The 23329-nt window shown below is 35.0% G+C and overlaps 1 protein-coding gene across 1 annotated transcript in view; it reads left to right on the top strand.

Annotated features, from left to right (window-relative positions):
• LOC145672825 (calcium-activated chloride channel regulator 1-like) overlaps nt 1-4188 on the top strand; it is a 170910-nt gene extending 166722 nt beyond the window's left edge. The window contains exon 21 of the mRNA XM_081741974.1: nt 4013-4188. Within this exon, the coding sequence (XP_081598100.1) occupies nt 4013-4171 (159 nt within the window). The 3' untranslated portion in view covers nt 4172-4188. The remainder of the gene's footprint in view (nt 1-4012) is intronic.
• Nucleotides 4189-23329: the final 19141 nt, after the last annotated feature.

Genomic DNA, 23329 nt, shown 5'->3' with positions numbered 1-23329 from the left:
TCCTCTTATAGACTCCAGATTATCTTCTATTCTTCAGTCCTCCACCAATCCTGAAGATAAGGCACGTCTTCTTGCCACTTCTTCCACTGAAGCAGGTGCCTGGTTACAAGCTATCCCATCTTCTTCCCTAGGGCTGCATCTTCCCGACGAAAGTTTTCGAATCGCTTGTGCGTTACGTTTGGGAGCAGATGTCTGTGAACAACACCAGTGCCCTGCTTGCGGAAGTTTAGTGGGTAAGAAAGGTATACATGGCCTATCATGTGTTCACAGTGCTGGCAGATACTCTCGACACTCCACTGTTAACGATCTCATTATGAGAGCCCTCATATCCTCTGGAACGCCTTCCGTGAGAGAGCCAATGGGATGTAGTCGCTCTGATGGCAAGAGACCTGATGGAATGTCTTTGGTGCCTTGGAAACGAGGGAAGGCTTTAATATGGGATTTCATTTGTACCGATACCCTAGCCCCCTCTAATCTTCCTTCATCCTCGACAAAAGCTGGGACGGTTGCAACTCGCAGAGAATATGAAAAGAGACGAAAGTATAGCAACCTGTTGGACAAATACCACTTCGTCACCATAGCCATTGAAACTTGTGGGTCCTGGGGTCAGGAAGGTCTAAACTTCATTAATGAAGTTGGACACCGTATAGCTATTAACACAGGAGACACCCGAGCTTCATCCTACCTTATACAAAGGATAAGTATGGCTGTGCAAAGAGGGAACGTAGCAGCGATGCTAGGAACTCTCCCTCCGGGAAAAGCTTTGGACGAAATTTTCCTTTTGTAATCACTCTCCTCTCACCAAACTCTCGAAAGAAAAAATATTATTGTGTATTTAATGACTTTAGATTTCTGGAAATAATGTGTGCAGAATAAAGTGATTATAGTGGGGAAAAAAATGTAAAAAAAAAAAAAAAATCCTTATCGAATTGTTAATTTTCAAATAGTTGGAATGATCCCCAAATCTATTTGTATCAATCAGTTTTAATTTGTTGTTCCTTGTCGCCTGTATACCTTCAAGATTTTAGTAAATTGAACAATACCTGAAAAAAAAAATTATATCATTTACAAGTATTTATTAATTAATAAATACTTGTAAATGATATAATTTTTTTATAATATAATATAATTATATTATATTATATTATAAATATATATTATTATATATATTATATTATAATATAATATAATATTAATATAAATAAGGATGACATTTTTAAATGACTGGCTTCGTCACAAGAAATGCTTTTTATGAGTAAATTGTGAAAAAGCAAACAATCCGGAACCAATAATTGCTTCATAATTCCAAAACGGATATTAAGAATTATAGAATGTTGAAACGTGAGTGGTTACAAAATTCGTTTGATAATGCTCTAGGAAGTTGTAATACAGCATTTCTTCAAGATTTATGACTGTAAAAACAAATTTGACAACATAAAGCAAACTAATCATTGTATTTGTTGTCCATTTTGTTTAACTTGTTTTGTTTATCTTTGTTCATGCTTACTCATATGTAAATTCTGTGCAGCCGAAGTGAAGTATAAAAATAACTATGTGGAAGTTAAAATCACTACAAATTTTGTCCAAAATGCATCAATAGATATCCTTGTGTTGCACAGCACACAAACTTCACTTATTTTTAATAACTGAAAAGAGTGAAAATTCCAATCCTACATCTCATGCATTTAACTGACTAGCGTTAATTCAATATTTAGCAGACGAAACTCTTGGAAATAATTTGAATTTTTACATAAATGTTAGAAGTTGCAAACATCGATCTTCTTAATATTGGTGTTTGAAAGTGTTTTTCTATATATCACACCTTGCCCCCTATGAAATACGACTGTTGTTACTCAAAATAATTGTTAAATTATCAATTTTTAAAATCTTAATAATTGTAATTTGTATGTACTTCAGGAAGATTTTCTATACAATAATCAATACTATGAATATTGAAATAACGTTACTGTTCTTCAAAACAGAAAAGGTACTCAAGCTTTTTAAATATAAAATTCTGTTCACAAAAATCTAGAATCTCTCAGGGAGGTCAAGAAAAGTTATTCTAGATTCATCACAATTCTGAAAGACCCGTAAAGAGAAAATTGCATTTTCCTTGTTCTTCATATAGACACTAGCTACAAGAGGTGCTTGTTGCGATGATAGCCAAGTGTGATGAGGCACTGAGTCTTCGTAAAGAACTGGTGAAACTTGAAGATAGAGAGTTTGAAACTCGATCTCAGATGTTTGCTTATTTTCAAACATAATGATATGATGAAATAATTAAAAGTGTAATACTTGTTACACATGTACATTTCAAATTTAATGTTTTGGTGTTAAAATTGTCTATATTGCGGTTTTTTTTAAGTTTTAGTTCCTAAACAAATACTTATAAGACTTCTCGGTTAAAAATCTCTACAATAATCAGTGACACATGGATGTGGGTGAAATTAGACCGAAATAAAGGCAAATAAGCATCATGTAATTAGAAATTTATACATCGAACTAATTTTATATCTATAAAATACAATTCTACTGCAAATATATTTGATAACCAATTAATCATACATATTGTATGATATACGAGCCAGGGAGTCCCATTTTGAAATAGCTTATTTCGGAGCAATTTGACAATTAATAAGGGAATCATGCACCGCATCAAACGTGTCCTTTTGCTATTGTAAATGCAATCATCATTAATGAAATAAAAGAAATATTCATAAAATTATCACGACATATTTAATAAATGTCAAATTTGGAAAACGTGACTATAAGAACAAGATCTGAGTCTTCTATCCAGTGTTATAATGTAGAGCTGGACAATCATACTCACATTACTGTACTTTCACTTTTTTACTACAGTTATCATTATATCCATTATAGGGAAGTTTAAGATATAGATATGGAGAAGGATGGAAAAATTAGCTGGAAAGATAAAATAAGAAATAAAAAATCTCAGAAGAGTGAATGAAGACAAATGCTGAAATTGATAGCAAAAAACAAACAAAAAATGGTTACGATACTCTAAGATTAATTTCCTTATAAGAGATACTTTGGAAGGATTAGGTTCTGGAAGAAGAAAGCGGGGAAGAAGAAGGTGTCAGCTCCTGGATGATATGAAGATCCAAAATTTTAATGACTTAACAAAAACTAAGGCTGAGCATAGAAATGATTGGAGAAAGATTAGTGTGTTGTAGTGGCCTGTAAATGTGTCACAACAGTGATGATGATAGTAATGTTATAGTCATGCTCAAAATGAAATGCTTAGGATTTGTTGTATTCATCACGATACATAGTAACGCCCTTTCTTTGGGTAAAAGAATTAGTATTATTTATGCGTTATATTGATATTTTAACAAAATATACATACGAATATAGTAAGGAATTTTTCAGATTTACAAATTGTTTTAAACAGATATATGGAACGTATTGGAAATGGCGAATCGCTTAAAACATTGTTAATAGTTAGAAATAATTCACAATTGCTAGGAAATAATAATATTAGTTGTTGATCAGTCATATTTTTACCCATACTAAGCGGGAAGCAATCTGTGATGGAAAATATCCAGTTATTTGTAGCTAATTCAATCGGCCTTCTATACGGTGTAGAAAAGATTCTACAGATAGTTTGGAAAACGTGAAATAAATAGGCAATATTTGGAATTTTAACAGTAATATAGACAGTATAAATGGAATGTAGGAAAATTAAATAACAAAACTAAACGACATTGCAGTAGATATTTCTCATTATAATATCTACATAGGTTATTTTACTATTGTGGATAAGCTTTCATCGGACAAAGTCTTCCTGAAACGTTTATTATAATTTTGTTTGTATTTAATATATAAATGATTCTATGACATGTATAATGACATAATTATTTTTAAAAATGGGACTGTGATAATTATGACGTTTTATTAAAACATACAGAATATAAATCTAAAATGAAAACTCCTCGTAAATTCATAAATATATGAATAGAAACTTTACAGCATATTTCCATTCTCTTTCCAGGCCGAATATGATATAAGAAGTAGAGGAAAACGTGCTGCCTCAGGAACAAGAGCACTGGTTAACGATGCAAGCAAACCTGTTAATCAAAATAGCACACAACTGTATTGCAATCCGTGTGGCCCCAAAGGAGGTGTAACATATCTGCAGTCTTCGGCATGAGGCTTCAATTCTTTAATTTGCTTGATATATATATATATATATATATATATATATATATATATATATATATATATATATATATATAGGGTGTTTGAAAACAACACCGACAACGTTTAGGAGGTGATTCCTGACACCAAGATAAGACGAAAAGTACAGACCAAAATGGGTGCACAAATGCTTCCTTTCGGTGTTATAGGCTGCCGAAAACATGAAAAAAAAATTTTTGAAGGTCCATTGCTCCAAAACTATGGGACCTGCTGTAGTCGGGTCAAGACTACTTAGGAACAAATATGTGACCTATCCAAATATCCATGTTTCAGAATCCTGAGGTACTTCCGTAACAATTTTTATAAAGGGAGTTTGGCTATGAGCATATAATTTGAAGTGTTCACAAACTGCCTCTATAAAAATTGTTTTAGAAGTACCTCAGGATTCTGAAATTTGGATGTTTGGATAGGGCACATACTAGTTCTTAAGTGAAGTCTTGACCCGACTACGGTAGGCGCCATGATTTTGGAGGTATGGACCTTTAAAGTTCATTTTTTTCATGTTTTCGATAGTCTATAACTCCGAAAGAAAGCATTTGTGCAACCAGGTTGGTCTATACTTTTTCTCAAATCTTGGTGTCAGGAATCATCTCCCGAACGTTGTCGGTGTTGTTTTGAAACACCCTGTATATGGGTGTTTGCAGGCATAGATACGATTAAATGTGATTAAAATATATTATTTTCTATATTTTGTTCACTCATTCAAACATAAATCCTTCGAAAGTATTAAGTGGAATAACTTAATAACTAAATTTAATTAATTGAAGCTTTATGCAATAGAATGATGTAACTAAGTGATTTTCCAGTTGATCGTTCCGTATATATTAGATCAGACACATCATTTAAAAATACGTTGCAGTTTGAAATAAATGAAAGCTGATGGCAATAGTTTATAATTCTCAACAAATTCTTTTTAATTCAAAATTATAAGTGGCCAATGTTTACTTATCATTTCTAGTCCAATTACTGATATCTGAACTTCATTTTAAAGAAAATTACTATTTTAATTAGCATCCTACAACAAAAAAGAAAATTATACTAATGTATAGTCAGCCGCATAAATAATTGTATTCCTGACTGCTATAACTCCATTTTTTCGGGTTCAGTACTTTTACTGGTTTTGCAAACGGCTAGACAGATGCAACACAATTTACACATAACATTTCAACACGGCGACGACAGTTAGTGAGCCTGTGGAGCACTGAAAAAGAATTTTACTGTGCAGTTGATGCATGAAAAAATATAAATTTTAACATTTATCTCTATTGTTTGGATTATATTGTCCAATGAGCGCCACATATCGAAGACATTATAAGCTATTTCAATACATACTGCATAGAAAAAGAAAGAAAAAATACCGATCATACATGAGTTAGAAAATTGTTAAAGTAAACTGAAAATACCAAAACTGGAATAATTGAAGGGAAAAAGTTTGTAAATCTTTGCCTGATTCGCGATCCTATTTCAATTTACCTTCACTCCAACATTGTTTCCTTCTACACACGAAGATCATCTTGCTTATCACATTGAGTATGGATTGAAATCGAAATTGAAACATGTTTTTAAAAAATCGGTTCTACGAGGTTTCGAACTCTGATCTCCTACTTTAAAATCTAATACAGTAGCTACTTAGCTACGCTAATTAGTGCCTTAAAACACTAAAACTGTTAACTAGTTAAAATCCTTACGTGTAAGTCTTGATGAATCACTAAGATCCTATGAAGAGGATGAATTAATTTTCTTAATCAAGTTTTATTTTTAATTGTTATTGCTTTCTTAACGACAACTCCAACCCCCATCATTTCACAGATTCAACCTGTTTCGGTTATTGGACGTGAAATAAAATGTGATTTGTGCGAAAAATAGGTTTATACATTGCAAGACATGTAACTTCCAATTATTTGCCACAAGCTCAGTCGTATTTGACTGTAAACGAAACTCAGTGTGAAACAGAAAACTATTTCACACAAAGATTTGAGGTAGCGTAAGAAAAGTCGAAAAGTTTTTTAAGGAATACGTCATCTTTCATCAATTAACGTATCTGGTGTTCAATGAACACACCACAGTTTAGCATCTCAGATATTTAGGAACTCTACCTGGAGATAATTAAATTCTTGTTTTTCCTTTTCCAACTTTTTACAAATACCTTGATAAAGCCCAATTTAGTAGGAATGAGAGGCGATAAATTTTCTTGCGATCGACAAGAGGTTTCTCTTTCACATTCTTAATATTGGGAATGAGGGATGCACAAGTAGGCCATGCCCTATGTGTGTCGTGCATTTCCCTTGCTGTACTTCCCACTCACAAAGAAAACAAGAGTACTTTGTGTAGCCTAACTGTAACTCTAACACCAAGTCGATCACTTTAAAATTTCCACATACGTTCCACTTATGCTGATCATGGCTCATTTTCTGCAACAGGAGTTTCAAATTTTGATGTTTCCTTCAAGTTTCCTTTATATCATATTTATAGTGTCGGTATTAGTCCTACAACATCTTTGCACATATGCAATCATCACTATTGTTATAAAATTTAAGAAAGTCATGTTATCTTCTTTTTTCAAGAAGATTCCAATCTTGAATTCTTGAAGCTAGGAGCTGAACTTGCTGTTTGAATAAGTTCAAGTCTCAAGCAAAATCTTTCATCTCTCTTGAGTAATCAAATGTGATTCTCTGGCCCTACATGTAGGATTCTCACACTCACTGTTCATATCACATGTACAACAACACAACACTAGTGCTGTCTAGTACATGTACTTCTGGCGGCACTGGCAAAGGGAAAACTTCACCATATGACATGGATCTTCTAGTTGATTGTAGATCTGGATATTGAACTGTTTTTTACCCTTAGACGTTATCCCCTTTAAATTTGAAAAACAAAAGTAGCAGTCGCATTAGTAATCACACGATTCGAACATAACATTAATGCAGCGAATGGCATTCACTTTTGAGAACCAATCTTAGAATCACGGCACAGGATTTACAATCGTAGATGCACTGCACAGAACCAATCATAGGTACAATGCCGAGGATTTGCCTGTAAATATTCGAAGCAAAATACCATTAATACGCTTTTCTAACAACAGATGTTATTCTTGTGAGCTTCGGTTTTGAAGTTGTCCGTGCACACACATGCCAGAAGTTGTCAGATTGTTCGTACACTTCCTAGGCATTGTCAGAAATGTACCACAGGGTCTTCACAATACGAAACAAGGTTTAAAGATGTTAGTTACTTCACAGTGAAACATCTACACAGTGTTAATGTGTCACAAGAACACAACTTTCAAACTTTATCTGCTTATCTGGTATAACACATTACTTCAACAGAGAAATGAAGCTCACTATACGAACAAGTAAAAAAGTAAAGACTCTATAAGTTAAGTGTGTAATAATTATGCTCAATGGTTTGAGTGTCGTCTGGTGTTTCAAAGTGTTGCCAAGGTAAATTTAACTGTGACAGTCACTTTTCCCTTCTTTCCATCAGAAGTTTCTGAAACTTTCATCTGTGACAAGAGAAGGGACAGGAGAGCTAATTTATTTTATATTAATGAGTTTAATATATTAATATAATTGAAATTTGTATGTTTCTGACTATCTTAAAATATTTTTTCTAAGATAGTCACAGAAAATTAAATATCTCCACTATATTTTTCGTTTTTTTTTTAATTGAAACCTTACACGGGGAAACGAAGGAATTAGTTTTGCCTATCAGCAATAACTTTGCATTTACTAGGTTGTCTTTGTATCATGTTCCCATTCCTCATAAGCTTTAACAATCCACGATTATGTAATACAAAACCAATTTCATTTATAGTTATTACAATATAGCACCAAGAGGGAGGAGACAGTATTCCCAAATGTAACTGACTAACAGATTTAGGATAAGTATGAAACGTGTATACTTAGGCGCTCTCTGTCATGTGTGACAGGTGCGAGATATTTTGTACGAAGTCCAGAGATCAATAGGATAGACTAGAAAACCACAACGGATGTCTAGAGGCTGCAACACAACAGACAATAGAGATAAGATTTTAGATTTCTTTTTTGAGTATGGAAAGTAATGCGTGTGGGGTATGTTAGAGAAACTCAGTAACCAGCAAGGCGTTGTAAAATCATGAATCAAACGTTAGGATTAGGTTTAGGAAAATTCCTAGCCTTTCGGGTATGGTAGCACTTTACGTATGAGGGATGACGTTCCTCAGTAATCACACAGCTGGGGAATTGAGGAGGAAAAATAAACGGGATTCGATCATTTTGTTATTACAGCATTTATTTGGTATGAACGAGGAAAATCCATTCCTTGAAGATGGATGGTCAGAAATAGCTGGTACTCCATTCCGAACGAGTATCCGCACCAAGAATTAGACTCAGGATGGCTCACACTGAAGGTGCTAGCGACTACACCGCGCGGGGCCACTTGAATGAACTAGATGTAACTAATCAACGAAAAGCTAAGTGATCGCGCCGACCAAGGTAGCAACAGAACATCGTGGTTTTCCGGACACAGTAGTATGTTAATTGTCATACGCAATCGCGTCTTATCCTGTTGGAAAATGACCTGCAGTCGTAGCTCGGTCTAATGATAAACTGAGACCTATCAATGAGGAATAGACGAGAGCGTGCACGGACTCAAATGATAGTCCAAACCATGCATTCTGTGCAAGATTGGTGTGTCAATGAAGGGATTATACATCGCCCGGCCTATTGGTATAATATCGCCAGACAGGAATGCACGATCCTGCAGACAAAACAGGGATTTGTCAAAGAAAATGATGTCATGCCATTCGGTTTTCCATACACGATGCATGTTTCACCAATGCTATCCAACCAACTGGAGACCGTACAAGTATCTCCAGCCTCATCAAAGAACATTGAAATTCGAGTACGGAAGAATGTTGAAACACTGGTCGCTGTGCAAGAATCCCGAATTTATGTACCAGTACTCAGGATGGAGCTGATCAATTCACTATAGTCATGTGCATAAGAAGTATCTCCTCTCGGTTTGTGGTATGATATGACTGTTAGGATCCTGAACGTTTTGCACATCACCTTCCTGGATCTATAAATACCACATTCAAATCAGTCTAGCTGCATTTTGTCCAACATGGACACGAAAATAACAGAATGATAAGTTGCTGTAGCAAAGGGATGCACCATCACCCTTTATCCCTTTATCACCATAAGTTGCCTACGGGAACCTGCTAGAATAGCCGGTGGAGATTACAACATCGTCGAGACATACTTAACATTATACCATATGGAACTGTGCCCATCTGATCCTACTCCTGTTGCTGTTTCCAGAGAGCATGGCTGGCGCACGTGTTAGATTGTGCAATTGCACTGTTAATCAGTTTATTGTCCTTCCATCCTCTACATATTCAATCAATGTGGAGTCAATCTGATGGTTCCTTCTTGATGTTGCTTCTTTTGTGCAACACTCATATTTTTTCGTCTTCGTGTGTAAATCCTCAACATGTGACAACATGATGCAGTGCCATTAAAATAAAAGAAAATAAGTATCTAGTAAGTTTCCGACATTTACTTCTTATGACATTCATTATAACCTTGTGGATAACCTTGTACTATGTGCTACGTTATTGAAAATTTTTAATTCGATTTCTTACGAATGTTTCTAGATGATTTATGTAAAAATGTTATCAGTGTTAAGAATGGTGATCCTTAAATCCTGATTGCACCAGAACTTCATTGTTTCTGTCGTTTGACAGCCCTTTGAAAAGTGTCAAACTTTCAAGGATTCCAGTAAATCATATTTTAAAATTCTTTAAACACCTTTCATAGGTGTGGGCAGCATGGCTTATCAACTTATTTTAGAAGATGCGCAATAAATACTATACATAACTCCTATTTGTATTCGAAGAACTTCACAGACATTGTTGTTTCTACATTAAAAGCTGCGTATATAGCTTCTTTCCTGAACAACCTTTCACACATTATTATTATTATTATTATACAGGACGCTAAGATTTTTTAAATTCTTATTAGTTATTGTTACTAGGAAAGATTTGAAGTATAACATGGAATTCTAAAATTTCATAGTAGTCGCATGGTTGTGATGTTAAAATTTTTGGTACTACATTGTGAACAAAAAACGCACAGGCGTAAATAATAATAATAAACTTTAGCACATATCCTTCTATACTTTATTCCATCTCTGTTTCTTTTCCACTGTATTTGTCCTTATATTAAAATCAATATTTATATCTGTCAGTAGTATTATAATTTTATAAACAAAATGTCACGATATCATTCGTTAATAACACAATTTTCTACGAATAACTAGTAATTTCCAAAGTGTGCAAAAACATGCAATACTTAAGTAAAGGAAAATAAAATATATTAGTAAGTAAGTACTATAAAACATCGGTGTCTCCATATGCTTATTATATGCAGTATTCATGTTATCGCTTCTGGTACTAACTGTCTCAACTTCAATTTCAAGAAATGAGAACAAAATTGTTACATGAGCCTTACTCAGCATATTTGGCAGCCACTGCAGAGGAAGAAAATATATTAAGCCCGTCCTTATAGAATCAGGTTTACTCCAAGACAGGGACGTAACCAGAGTTCTGAGTTTGGGAGGGGCATTATTTGCAAATGGAATAACCCCGATATATATACTGTGGCGTATATATACTGCATATTGTATACTGTACTCACGATAATTTGAGGAATCGAGTGACGCGGCAAGCGCTGATAATCAACACGGAAATATCGTTTGGAGAACTCACCAATAAATTGTCCTAAATTAAACTATTCTTTCGGGGGTTAGAAGAGCAAAGCGAACCTCTCCCACGGAATGTGATAATGAACCAACAATTTAAAAACTATTGATTAATAGTGTTCACTTATGAAAGGACATCCAAATAGAACATTACAAAACGCAATACTTCATCAAAGCACTTTGATACATTTATACATACCTTTTTACCTTGTACCTTTGTATACTTTGTAACTTGAGAAAATAGTTACAAATAATATAATAACAGACATTCACTACCACAAAAAGTGGCATGATTTCGAAGAGGCTACCTAAACTGAACACACAGGCTATCAAGACGTATATTTTTGCGTTAAAATGTAATATTCTACATAGCTGAAGAAACATTATATACTATATTATACGTATACTACAAATAACTTGCTGAACACAACTGTGACGCCCATGCGATGACTTTGCGAATATGTCAATAATTTTATCTTCTTCAAGCTCAGAGGCTATCTCTTGTTCTATTTCAAGTGCGGCTGACGCAGATGTTCGGTCCTGACCAGGCTTACAACGAAGATATGATTCAAGCCTTTTATGCACGCTGAAAGAATACCGGTACCCACAAGAAGTTGATGAAACAGGTAGCGTCAAGACTATTTCCAATATTGTAATTTATTTCTCCTTCATAACAGATTCATTTTTTTTAACAACAACAACGAATTCATGTTCAGGAAAATCTATTTTGAATTGTGTAGGAGACTCTTCTGTTGCTTCCTTCGTCAAGAACAACTTGATTTGGAATGACATGCTTGAATGCCACGAATTACAGATATATTTTTCTTGCAGAATCGTCTGTCAAACTTGTTCACAATGTTGTCAACTATTGGATATAGGAATTATGTACGAAAACTCGCCCCAGTGTACCCTGTGTTCTTTTCTTCGGAATAATACCCGAAACCAGATAATTTTCATACTACTATTATCTCGCTTTTCTCTGCTCTTTGGTTGATTAAAACATTTTACACCATTTCGTTTGACAAACTCCGATGCTTTAGTGTAGAGATGCAACGACAACAATCGAATAAATAAGTAGCTGGCCGTCCGCTAGGGTAATATCTTCTCCTTGTAGAAAATTATTCAGGCCATTAGTAATTCCCAAAATCTTCCTAAAAACAATATAGCATGGAGCAGTTGCGAATATTTTCAGTTTGTTCGCAATACCCTCAGCTTCAGTAGTCTTCTCAGCATCCTTACCCTTTAATGCAGATATTATAGCTCCATAATAATTCTTTTTCACAGCATTCAGTTAACGAATATGTGAAGCCCAACGAATGTCTGAAACGTCAGGTATAAGAGACTGCTCCAAACCTAACGCTGTCTGAGCTTTCTGTAATCGTCTATGAGCTTTTACGACGGAGAAATAATTATATAAAGTCTGCAATAGATCAAAAAAAAAGTATTTGCTTATTCGATCGAACACACTTCTACAACTATTAAATTTAACTAGTGCGCATAGCAATGGATATACAGTGCGAGCAGTGTTTCTTCCAGACATGTTTTTGTAAAGGCACTGCCCTTCCGGAATATTTCGTATGCTCCCCGGAACACTTTTTTTTCTGAAAGAACGACAGAGTGCGAGGTGATGCGACTTCCGAAATAACTTTTGCACACCACCTATGTGGCCTCTCATAACACTCGCCCCATCGTAAGCTTGCACAATGCATTTTAAGTCCTTATTAACACCTACAGAAGTCAAAGTTTAGATAATTATTTTTGATATGTATTCAGCATTTACCTCATGAAGTTTAACAAATTTGAAAAAGTGCTCTACCGGTTTAGAATATTACACATATCTCACGCAAATACTAAGTTGTTCAAAAACATTAACATCTCGCGTTTCATCAGCCATAACGCTGAATTTTCCAGCGGCATTCAGTTCACTCACAACAACATTGACGATTTCCTCATCGCATCACAAGGTAACTTCATTTTAAATTTCTGAGGAAAAATAAAAGGTATTCCCTGGTGCTATATAATTCTTTTTTTTTAAAAAAAAAAAGGGTGAAAACGTCGTAATAACTCGAATTTGCAAGACATTCCTTTTATTTAAACTGCTGTCTTCTTGAGTTGCCTCGGAAAGCCAATTCCTGTCGATCCAAATGAATCACAATTGCCACTATATGTTTTAAGCACTCGCGACGGACAGTTATTTCTTCTCTAGATGCGTGGTTTTGCAGATCCATAACATCTCCAATTTCTTAGGACCTCTGAAAACAGTCAGTCACATGAATGTTTTGCTGTGGGGTGCTAGCAACTTCCTTAGCTTCTTCCTTATCAACGGTGTCAGAATGAATATTTTCCTCAGCAACAACATGCACCTTATCAGTTTTGCTGCAGGTACTCACCAATTGCTTATCACTTTTTCCAGGTGAAAAAAATATCCAGATTTTATAAATCTCTCCATATTTAACTTATCCATAAATCCATTTCAAGAACACACACATAGCAGACTTAACACTGCACATTCTGCTTTCAGTAAGAAAATAGATTCTTTCCTGCTCAGCCGCAGTATTGCCAGGGCCAGCACAGATAAGGGTCTAAATAGTTTACATATTCTATCCTCCTCTGTTTTACAGAATCTTTATTAAATATAATAATAATAATAAGAAAGTAAATTTACACTCAATACTTTCTCATAAAACAATAAAAAATAAGATTGGCCTACTATGTTGCAAAATCCAGCAATGGAAGGGGATCGACCTCGAATCCTCTGAGTCGAATCAACCTTTCAGTTTTGTCTTATTCGGTTATAAAAAGTGTATTTTCAAAGATTTTTAGCCCTTAGTACCTCAGGGTGACTATAAGGATGGAGTCATTCTAAGGACTGCAAGAACCTCGCAATGTTAACGAAGATGACTCCCGGCCCCAAAGTTAATGATATTATATCCTAATTACTGTTTACATAACGTTTAAGAAATAGCCTATAAGTGGATTTTATTTAAAAAATATTTTCTTAGAAGTGTGAATAATGCCAGTTTACTGTGGATAATTTTTTCATTTATTGTCGGTTAAAAATAATTTGTGACATATAATTTTAAATAAATATTTGAGGGGACCAAGCCAAGATTTGGGGAGGCCAGTTCCCCCGTGCTCCCCCTTAGCTACGCCCCTGCTCCAAGAGAAACAAAACCTGATTACTGGATCGTATTCTGGAATATTTCCCATAAGATTTGCAACTAGAATTCCGTCAACCTCGCGCGCTACATTTGCTTTACACCTTTGAGTTTTCATCTTATTATCCATGTGACGTTATATGAGTAAATATTGCACGCTTCCATATTGGATAATTTTGTCCTTCCCCCATTCGTTCTTACATTTTTCCAACATTTTTAAAAATTCTTGTTATATCTTCAGTGGAAAATAGCGAACGTGCTTTATCTAGAGTTTGACAAATAAGTGGAAAAACCGATATACAGTGTTCAATGTGAATAGAAAATATTACTAACAGCATAAATAAACCCTTTTGAAAGAAATCAAATATATTCACAATGTACACAATACAGTACTCCATTTGAGCAACAGAACAAAAGAAAAAAATTGTGATCGTTTTAACATCGGATTTGAGACTCGAGATTTCATAGCCCCTGAATATCTTAACCTTCTTTTTGGGTATCTATCTGTTTGTTCGTATATTGGTCCGTTTGTTCATCCCGATGCATAGGCACTCGCCTAGAGTCCATATTATTCAATGTAGTTGAATCAAATTTTAAACTTTGATAAGAACAGGTCTTCATAAGATTCTCGAGCCAGAAATTTCAGATTTTATCCCTCAAAATAAGGATTCTTTACTGGAAAGTGATAAAAACTTCGAATTTCTCGGAAACGACTAATGATTTTGTTTATATTACAAAAATCAATATTTTTTAAAGAACCTTATAATACTATGTAAGTTAATTTTCTGGATAAGAAATCCAGAAGGCGTAGTTTACTCCTGGTTGTGAGTTCTTCTTGGGCAATATTCTCATAGGCATCACTTTTACTCTTCTAACAGAAAAAAATACTGGACCCCCAAGCGTTACCGGACCAAATGTCATTTGGACGAAATGTGCTTTGAACTAAACATCCCTGGGCGAAATGTTTCTTGGGCCAATTGTCTTTTGGACGAAATGTCCTTTGGACCAAATGTCTTTTGGACGAAATGTCCCTTGGACCAATTGTCTTTTGGACGAAATGTCATTAGGACCAAATGTCTTTTGGACGAAATGTCCTTTGGACCAATTGTCTTTTGGACGAAATGTCCTTTGGACCAATTGTCTTTTGGACGAAATGTCATTAGGACCAAATGTCTTTGGACGAAATGTCCTTTGGACCAAATGTCTTTTGGACGAAATGTCCTTTGGAAAAGTTGTCTTTTGGACGAAATGTGCTTTGGACCAAATGTCTTTGGACGAAATGTCCTTTGGACCAATTGTCTTTTGGACAAAATGTTATTTGGGCCAACTGACTTTTGGACGAAATGTGCTTTGGACCAATTGCCTTTTGGACGAAATGTCCTTTGGACCAATTGTCTTTTGAACGAAATGTAATTTGGACCAAATGTCTTTGGACGAAATGTCCTTTGGACCAAATGTCTTTTGAACGAAATGTCCTTTGGAAAAAAGTCGTCTTTTGGACGAAATGTCCTTTGGACCAAATGTCTTTGGTCGAAATGTCCTTTGGACCAATTGTCTTTTGGACAAAATGTTATTTGGGCCAACTGTCTTTTGGACGAAATATCCATTGGACCAATTGTCTTTTGGACGAAATGTCCTTTGGACCAAATGTCTTTTGGACGAAATGTCCTTTGGAAAAGTTGTATTTTGGACGAATTTTCCTTTGGACCAAATGTGTTTGGAGTAAATGTCTCTGGACGACGAAATGTCTTTTGGACGAAACGACTCCCAACGCCACATCGCACTGAAATGAAATCATTTTTGCTAATAAAATAGTTTCTTCTGTTCATAAGTTTCTTCTGTAATTGACAAAACAGGAAAGCATGCAGAAAATAGTAAAATAAACCTCATTACATTTTCTACTTGCAGCTGTTTTGCACCTGTCAGTATAATTTGCGTGCTTTCCTTTCGATATATCATTACGTCAGAAATTCATGATAAAAGTGTGCTTTGTTGTGAGAACATGTATTAAGAATTCCAGTCACTGTTCTTAAAATTTATAAAATGATCATGCTATTAACTTACCAAAGTAAACACGTCTCCTTTACAGGAGCAATTTTACTACTGAAAAATTATAATAACCTTTTCAAACCTGTTTTTTTCTTAATCATTCGAAAATACTTCTGTACTTTAGAGATGCAAATAACGAGTAAAAAACGTTGAAAATATTGAAAATGTTGTGTACATACTGTTTTGTTGAAGAAGAATATTGCTTCAAGAACTTCCACAAATGAGAATTCACACCCCTTGAGTATATTTGTCTATTGGAGCATGTCCATTCGAATGGACAAACGTACTCAAGGAATGTGAATATCATTTATGGAAGTTCTTGAAGCAATATTCTTCTTCAACAAAACAGTATGAACACAGCATTTTCAGCAATAAACGTTTAACTTCTTACTGTAGTAGGTTATGTTTTAACTAAAGGCTTCCTTACACATCAAATTCTAAAAGTGATTAATTCAATCACGAGAAATTTGTATATTTCAGACAACTTGTATTCAAATGTAGCAATATAAAAGATAGAATTTCTGTTTTATTTGTAGACTTGAATGACTTACCCAGTAGCGCTAGTTCAGACTTCTCCAGGAGGAGGGGAGAAGGAGAAGATTATCCAGCTATATAAGAGGTTCACGTGTTTTACTAGTATATTGTTTATATAAAAAGAAAACATGTTTCTCAAACTTAGGACGGAGGGACAATTGGCCCTACTCTCCCCAAAAGACATTCCTGGACTTACCTGACTGTAGAGCATATTGGCCAGGTTATAATTTCAACCATATTGTCCACACAAGACCCCTATATGTATTATAGGAAATAATCAATTGGATAAAGCTTACATTCTGAGGACTGAACGGCATTTAAATCATTTGGTGAAATGTTTAAATGTGGAAGAACTAGTGATGAGCAAATGCAAGACCAAGACCAAGACCCGGGTGGTCTTGGTCTTGGTCTTGGTCTTGGTCTTGACATCCAGTCTTGGTCTTGATCTTGCACTAGAACCCTTGGTCTTGGCCTTGGTCTTGCTTGCAAGAGTCTTGCAAGTCTTGCATTAAGAAATCTTATGCTTTTCATAGGTAAATTTTACTCTATATGGGATAATACATTTTACAATGCGCCAATAGTAACGTAAATACAATGTATACTTCTAAACACAATATAGTTTACTTTCGTGTAAGTATGATGATAGTGTACAGCATAGGTGATGACCTTTTTTTTTTTTTCAATGGGTTCCCACGCTTCACTACTTATAAGATAAATCACAAGGTTTCGTAATTTTTTAATTTTTTTAACATATCCAATACTCGACTGGTTCTCAAACTGGAGAGGCTACCCCTGAGTTGCATGAAAAAATCAAGACGGCACAGATTACTGATTACGGCAATACTGACTGAGAATACCAGATTTTTTTTCCTACTTCGATTAGCTAATCTTTGTATTGAACAAACTTCTAATTAAATATTGAGATATTGTTTTACTGATTCTAATATGTACTCTATGGGGCAGAAACATGGACATTACGCAAAAGTGATGGAGAAATTGGAGGCTTTCGAAACGTAGACATGGAGAAAAAAGGAGAGAATTAGCTTGGTTGAACGGAAAATAAATGAGAAGGTGTTAAAAATAGTAGCAGTAGGGGAGAAAAAAGAATTTTAAATATAATTAACAGGAGGAAGAGGAACTGTTTTGAACATTGGTTGAGGAGGAATTGTATTATGAGGGACGTGTTAAAGGGTATGGTGGAAGGAAAGAGAGGGAGAGGTGAAGGAGACTGTAGTTGAAGGAAGGTATTAAAACAGACAATTGCTACGTCAAGACGAAGAGATTAGCTGAGGACCACAGTACGTCGAAGTTTTTCAGTTGGAGCAATAATGACAGAATAGTTATGATGATGATATTGTTAGCAATATTGGACAAAAAAGAGAGAAAAAATTAAAACAATATTAATTATAATCAAATCAGATTTAAAGAAATCTTCAATATTTCGAGTTTACTGATGCTTTAATGGAAATAGTTCCTGCACTTCGTTCCTATGCACTGATAAAAGATATTTTTAGTCCTGAAGTGTTCCTGTTTTTCATTTTTATTGCTACTTTATTCTTCGATTATTATTATTATTATTATTATTTGCATAATTTGTATAACCCATAGGGATGCTCCCCACTTCTCGCAACAACTTCGAAGTACGCATGAAATTTACTTTTTGCGCTCGCCACTTGTTTTTATTTTGCAGATTTCTTGTTACTGGACGTTTGTGGCGTTTCGTCAGCAGACTTCCTGAGCCAAAGCAGTTCAAATCCCTCTTTTGCTATATTTATCCCAGGACGAGCCGACAAACTTTACCAGCTCGAAGGTCAAAGGTTTAAGTTTATTCCAGATAACATACACACGGAGAATAGTGTGATTTCCCGATAAGTAATCCTCATTGTTTCAAACGCAGGTATGCATCGTTATACAGCACCAACGACACATTTCTTTGTGTGAAATATGGTTTGATTAGAATGACACCTGTGTGGCTTGAAAACAAGTAATATCTACAGAAAACGCGAACAACCGATTCAGAAAACGACATACTGTAACTATATGTTACAGGGGCACATCGACTCACACGGACTGCTTAAACTACTGGGAACACATTCACTCCAGCTGTATTTTCATTGAAGCCAAGCAATTCAAGTCAAATATGTAATGATTTTTCCCCTTTTTACATTCTATAAAGAAAATTCAAGTAGTACCGGTATTTGTGCAAGACTCTTGCGCAAGAGTCTTGGTCTTGGTCTTGGTCTTGCAGGTATGGTCTTGGTCTTGGTCTTGGTCTTGCAGGTATGGTCTTGGTCTTGGTCTTGGTCTTGCATCGGGATACCTGGTCTTGGTCTTGCATGCAAGACTCTTGCAAGAACTGCAAGACCAAGACTCTTGCGCTCATCACTAGAGAACGAATGATTTCTTTTTTAATCAGATATAACTTTTGTCAGAAAATTTAGTTTAACTGGTTTGATACTTGTCCAGGGGCGGCTTTAGGATTTTAATTTTGGGTAGGCCCACTCCCTCGCTTATGGATACATATACACATTCGAATTTTTGGATAACCCCATGGCTACCCGGGTCTACCGCTAAAACCGCCACTGTATTTGTCGTTTCAAACTACCAACTACTATTGGTGCTTCTTCGCCATTAGTAATATCCTATTCATGACGTCCATATCCTGACCAATTGTAACTGTATCAGCACCTGAAACATAATAGGGGGTAATTATTAATTTGCCGAGATAAACATTTATCACCACAAAAGTAAATACAATTAAAGAAAATTAAAAATAAACTACTTCCACTTGAATTATTATAGAAAAGCCTTAGACATACGGTAGAACAGAAGCTATAATGCAATTAGTAAGGAAGGAACACGAAATTTTCTCTATTTCTGGAGAACTTAGGCCAACATCTATTTTGGCCTAAGTTCGTTATTTCAGAATTTTTGAAACTAATTAAAACGTACTTTACTCACTAAATGTTTTAGTGATAACACGTAAAATATATTTAAACTGATCTATCTTCGGAAGATTTTCTGCATTTACCTTCCCTTTTTTTATAACAAAATTCCTTCTTTATAATTGAGAATCCATCCACTGTTAATGTCTTCTTGCATATTATATTTTTTACTGCTTAAACAAACATGTTTATACATGTCTGGCCACACAACTTCACAACTAAAATGTTCAGATCTGGCCACACAAGCAAATGATATCATATGATACGGACTATTGTCCATATCAACTTATACATATTTGTTAATGTTATCGTTATACTGTCAACATGGCGTTAATTAGCATCTAGCAATTGAAATATTGTCTACGTTTCTTCATGTCGTATGTTACTTAGGTTGAACTTATAATGCAACGTCTTATGAGAGAAAATGAAATTTTCTATAATCACCCCATTAAGACTTGTGGTGCCTCCCTCTGTGCATTTTCGCGGATCGCAAGAGTTTCAGGTATCCTTTGATCTTATTGGCCGATACAAATAAGACATCAAGAGTCATGAACATATAGACCTATACAGCAGAAAGTAAAGGTCAAGCGCTGTAGGCCCTCGTAGGCGATAGTGATAATTTAACATGCTATTAATGAAAATAGTATTGGCGTAAGTTCAAATCCGGGCCAGGAGTTATTTTTATTTTTTTAAATTTTCATAACACTTTTTCATTAAAATAAGATTGAAAATAATACTCAAAAAGTGATTTACTGATTATTTTTTAAAATTTTCATAGCACTTTTTCCATTAAAATAAGCTTGTAGTTTTACTATATGGTTCCATAGTACAGTGTGCAGCGAAACAAACAGTACTGAAATTCGCGTATGGATGGCGCACAGATGCAACGTGGTATGAGCTGTGAGCGCCACACATGTGCTCAGTCGTGTGTGGACTAGCGTTGTGTGCAATTGGCGCAAAGATAATGTTACTTAAAACAGAAGAGAAGGTGTTCATTCACGAGCACTATTTCACGTGATCTCTTTTCTAACATACAGTCCTATAAACATTGATCTACAAAAAAAGGACGAAGAAATACGCACTTTTTCATTAATCTTTATTTTCTTCTCACTACATAGTACAAAGAAAATTTTTATGTCTTAAGTATTGAAAAGACAACATTTCAGCAATTCGAACGGGTTACGACAATGCCTATCTTTTGAAAGGGATAATAAGCACTGAACTGTAGGAAGGTACGATGCTTTAAATAGGCGTCATAACAAGTCTCCATATTACACAAGCGAAGAACAGTACTATCGTAAGCTTAGGATGTCCGGATTCAGCGACTGTCCGGAATCACCCAAATTTACTACATACATACATATATATATATATATATATATATATAAAGAAATGTATCATGTCGTTGTTACATGTAAGATACGTAGTAATATTTTTTGTGTTGATCAATTTGTTTACCTCTCACCAATTATAAAAAGTAAATCGTACTATGAAATTTCGCATCTTGTCAAAGTTTATGAGCAATTCAGTAGAGTGCACATTAGATGCTTTAGTAAGAAACAATTATTAAGAAAAAAGGAAAGTAGAATATATCAAAAGAAATAAAAACAATAAGACACCCCCTAACAGCACAATTACATAGGAGGCTTATGCCTATCATGTTCCCTCGGGTACATGGGAATGTGTCCAGTATGTGCCTTATATACTTCTGAGAGAGAAATCACATGGATGGCAAGTGATAGTCACAGTTTATGTCCGCCCCTAGACACATGCCTGACATGCACGTGGGAAACGAACCTACTATGTTCTAGGTACGTTCCCCATGCCGTAAGCGTCAATGAACCACAAAATTAACTCCCCCAAAATACGTTAGACCGCCTATATGCGTAATGTGTTTCATTGAAGTCTAAAAAACACTTTAAACAAGTAAAAAAAATGTAGGCTTACCCAGGCTAGGCGCGAACCACCAATTTTTAGATTACTAGCCGCGTGCTCTTCGGACTTAGCCATGGGGACAATGTAAAGAACGCCGCTGGTAGAAGAATAAATTATTGAGGTCTTTTGAATTTGGCTAATCAGAGTGCTCCTTTAACCACGTGTATTCAACAATAACCGTTTGGGATCAGACAAAATCTGCTCACCATGTAATTTCATAACAAAATGACGAATGTCTGTTTACTTTATTTCATGATTCTTCCATATTCACTTTCAAATGATCGACGACAGTTGCCATCTAATAAATTTGATGTGTTTTTTGCTTCTAGTACACAATCGCTTAGAAAAAGAAGCAACAAATTCATCAAATATAGGAGATGAATTTAGAACACCCAAATGCACATGTCTAGTATATCTTGTGCTATTAGGGTATCTACGGTATGTGAAACAGTATGTACCTAAAGGACGTATCTAGAACATGACAGATATATGTCCCAAGTGACGAGATAAAAATACATGACTGTTAGAGTGCGAAACTGAGCCAGGTATATAAATGCTATACTTGTAGTACATAGCTACAGATATCAATTAGGTATCAATTAGGTACCTAAAACTGTAAATAGCTGAAGTACATACTTAGCACATGCATATCATATGTGCCAAGTATCGGGTACCTAAAAAGTAGCTGGGACACCTAAATGGCACATGCCTAGCACATCTGGTGGTGTATGTAAAGTTGTAGCCTGTACTTGAATTTTTAAAATGCCAAGTGTATGTAAAGTTTTGTGAGTGGAATTGCCAAAAAAGTTCATGGGGTATAATGCAAATTTCACCGAAAAGCAAAATAGCTTACACAATAGATTGTTACATGAGGGTAGGTAAATTAAAGTTGCATCGAAAATAAGTAATGCAAAAAATGTTTTTGGTAATGCTGTTCTGCACTCCTGCTTCTTGCACTGTTGGGAGCAAGGGAGGAAGGCCTAAAGTTGAAAAAGAGTCTGTCACATGGAAATGTAATGTGAAGGTTTTCCACACTGATTTTTAAAGACAGATTTCTGAGTTTTGTACCTTTTATGCATTCCGGTATTCGTCCGGTTGGACTAAGGAAATTCCCTGGAAAAATTTGAGTTAAAATAGCCTTGCCGGACAAAATCCGGAAGTGTTTTTTTAATGTATCCCTTAAATTTTTATTATTGCCCACTTTGTACAAAAGTCTTAATTCAACACTGTGCAAAAGTTACATTGTTGTGTATGATGTAAACTTGAAATCAATTCGAGAAGGTATTGGATAAATAGTAAGTATGTTATAACCAGTTTCAGTTATTTGTTATATATGACGTAGGTTAGGTTTTCGCGGTTCAGTGGAAACTTGTTTGCATTATTTTTGGAAACAGTTAATTTTGGATTATTTTTTTTGTAAAATGTTAGTTATAAAAAACTATTCGAAAAATTTAATAAATCTTTTTCAATTCTACGGACAGCCTTTTAGAAAAACAAAAGTTTCTAATTGATATTGGCTAATTAGGAGGTGAATAATAAATTGGTGAACAATAGGTGAACAATAGGTGAACAATAAAACATTGTCTTTCAAACTATACTTTCTTTGGTTAGATAGATAGTACTGAGATAGATAGATGGTATATACCAGAGATGGAGTGGGTCAGTGGGTCGGTGGGTCGGTGGGTGAGTGGGACAAGTGGGTCAATTTTTCTGAGTGGGTCAGTGGGTCGTGGGTCAACAGCATGTGAC

The sequence above is a fragment of the Thermobia domestica genome, chromosome 16 (assembly GCF_964235325.1).
Source record: "Thermobia domestica chromosome 16, izTheDome1.hap1.1, whole genome shotgun sequence".
Lineage (NCBI taxonomy): Eukaryota > Metazoa > Arthropoda > Insecta > Zygentoma > Lepismatidae > Thermobia > Thermobia domestica.
The sequence above is the reverse complement of the archived record's forward strand: the minus strand, read 5'-3'. Positions and strand labels throughout refer to the sequence as shown.